The 2,500-nt window shown below is 41.4% G+C and overlaps 1 protein-coding gene across 1 annotated transcript in view; it reads right to left on the bottom strand.

The window, feature by feature from the left end:
* Positions 1-2,500, bottom strand: part of Atu (Another transcription unit) — a 9,384-nt gene that overhangs the window by 1,307 nt on the left and 5,577 nt on the right. The window contains exons 7-11 of the mRNA XM_043019153.2: positions 2,354-2,500; positions 1,821-1,983; positions 1,082-1,297; positions 583-763; positions 1-319 (exon numbers count right to left, since the gene is read on the bottom strand). The exon at positions 1-319 is cut by the window's left edge and continues 1,307 nt beyond it; the exon at positions 2,354-2,500 is cut by the window's right edge and continues 56 nt beyond it. Of these exons, the coding sequence (XP_042875087.2) occupies positions 1-319; positions 583-763; positions 1,082-1,297; positions 1,821-1,983; positions 2,354-2,500 (1,026 nt within the window). The remainder of the gene's footprint in view (positions 320-582; positions 764-1,081; positions 1,298-1,820; positions 1,984-2,353) is intronic.

The following is a 2,500-nucleotide window of genomic DNA, read 5'->3' as shown; positions in this document are numbered from 1 at the left end:
CTCTTACTCCTGCTCTTGCTCCTGCTCTTACTACGACTCTTGCTCCTGCTCTTGCTCCTGCTCCCACTCCTGCTGCGGCTCCTGCTGCCGCTCCCGCTCCGGCTCCCGCTCTTGCTCCTGCTCCTACTGCGGCTGGAGCTCTTGCGCGTGCTCTGCCTGCTGCGCGCCCTATCGCTCCCGCTCTCGCTGCCACTTTCACTGCCGCTGCCCGACTCCTCATCCGAGTCCCTGATGGTGTGCTTGGCCCGCTCCAGGCGCTTGGCCTTGTCGGTCTCAATGTCCGACTCCTCCTCATCAGACGAGTAGATCGGGGCACGTTCTGGGGGTAGGGGGGTTGCTGTTAGTGATGGGTTTTTCCCATAACAGGAAATGCATACATGTATTTTATATACTGTATAATATATATAAAAGTACATATCTATATAACATATATACATGCACATATTTACATAACTGTAGTGATGACAAGTGGTGGTGAAGATTAATAAATCTAAAAAGCAACAAATGAGTCACTTAATGCAAGAAGATCAAAATAAAGGAAAGTCAGCCAAAACCCAAGAGAAAACCTCAATCACGCCTCACCATTCTGCTTGTTCTTAAACTTGTTCTTGATGGCGGCCAGGGAGATGCCACCCTCCTCATCTTCATCATAGGCATCTGGCTCCAGGTAATTTGCCGTTAGGCCTCGGCTCGACGCTTTCTCCCTAACACGGCGCTGCTTGTTCTCTCGCCTCATGGAAGCCTTGAGTCTGTCCTCGTCTCTCTGGGTAAGCCAAAATAAGGGACATGTTGATATATGTGGGAATGTGGATGTTTCTTTTCCTCTAAACACATGGAGTGCAACAGACGTTCTAGCACAATAAATAATTGCCTACAAAAAAAATAATTTTGGAAAACATGTTCTGTAAAAGATGTATCATCTGTGTTAACATTCAGGATTTCCTGATTCAATCACAATAAAAAAAAAAATCATCCTCATTAAAGAATATGTACAAAAAAAGCAACATATAAGCAAAACATCAAATAAATATCTAATTATACCTTATACCTAAAACATCAAAATAAAAGAACCAAAACTTACCCTTATGCTCTCAATGTGGCTACTTTCAGGATCACGGAACACAGTGGACAGTACTTTGACACCCACAGTCTTCTGCGTCCGGTCAGCCAGGGACAGAGTGAGCTTGCGATGAGTGAAGGACTCGGTGGAGTGAGGTCGGAAGGTAAGCTTGGTGCGGAACACAGCCTGGCCTTGCAGACCAGTGCCCTGACGGATGAACAGATGGTTGTGGTCGCCCTGGAAAAGAGGAGAAAAATGTGAGAGAAGGGAACAAAATAATGAGAAATATCTGATGATGGTGTAAATAAAGAATAATTATATGAACAAGTAATGAAAACACAATAAACTATTACCTTAATGGTAGTGAAGGTAATAATGTTGATAAGATAATATAAAGTTAATAATGAAGATGATAAAATAACTACAGAATTGTGAAATTCTGTTATATTTCTTATATGCCATTAATACTACTAAAATGTGAAACTAGCAAGCAAAAACAATGTAATTGCAATATCATAATGAAATTAAGTAAAATAATGATATGACAATATAAATTATCAATTTTAGGGTAATGACGGTGACACTCTATGATACAAGACAAATATGGTTACAAAAATTATATTAAATCTACTATAAAAAAAGGAAAATCACAAAATATATTTGGAAAAGGTACTGCATGATATATTTCACAATAAACTTCCACCAAGGAGTAAAAATAATATTTTAAATTGCACACAATCATAAGCTTCGATGCCCTTACCTGCAGAGGCTGCTTGTACACATCGAAGACCTCAGCCCCGAGATGCAGTGACATGGAACCATCAGACCACCTGACGAGTTTGGCGTTGCTCTCCTTGACTGCATTCCCTTCCTTGTCAAAGACCGTCCTCCATCGGATCGTGTTCTCCACCTTGAGCTTCAATCTGGGGATAGGAGGAGTAAGATGAATTACAATAAAAGTAAGAGTGAAAAACTAAATTCCAAGAAAGATAACAGGCTCTCAGAGAAAACATGTATCATAATTTGCAATATTTCCCTTGACCAAGTATAGCTGCATTTTACAAAATGTAAATCAAACAGGAAAAGGCACAGGCACAGATACAGATATAGATACTGATAAAGATACAGATACAGACACAGATACAGAGGAAGATAAACAGGCACCATTGCCACAAGGTAAACAATATGTTATGGAGATTTTAGACACTCAGCACTACTATTGAAATAACATGACATGTGTAGTGGTCACCAACAGCAAAAGTATATATGTAACACAGTAGACACAAGCCTCACCTTGCCCTGCCCTCCTCATCGAGTGTCTCCTCGTCATCAATCTCATCCTCATAGAGGTCTGGGTCAAACGGCCTCGTCTCCACCGACAAGAAGTTGGGCAGCTTGACAAAGTGAATGTCACGCCCAAGGTTGGTGTTGATCTTCGGG

Source organism: Penaeus japonicus, unplaced genomic scaffold (genome assembly GCF_977035675.1).
Source record: "Penaeus japonicus unplaced genomic scaffold, GWHDUDI00000001_assembly GWHDUDI00000020, whole genome shotgun sequence".
NCBI classification, from domain to species: Eukaryota; Metazoa; Arthropoda; class Malacostraca; order Decapoda; family Penaeidae; genus Penaeus; species Penaeus japonicus.
The sequence above is the reverse complement of the archived record's forward strand: the minus strand, read 5'-3'. Positions and strand labels throughout refer to the sequence as shown.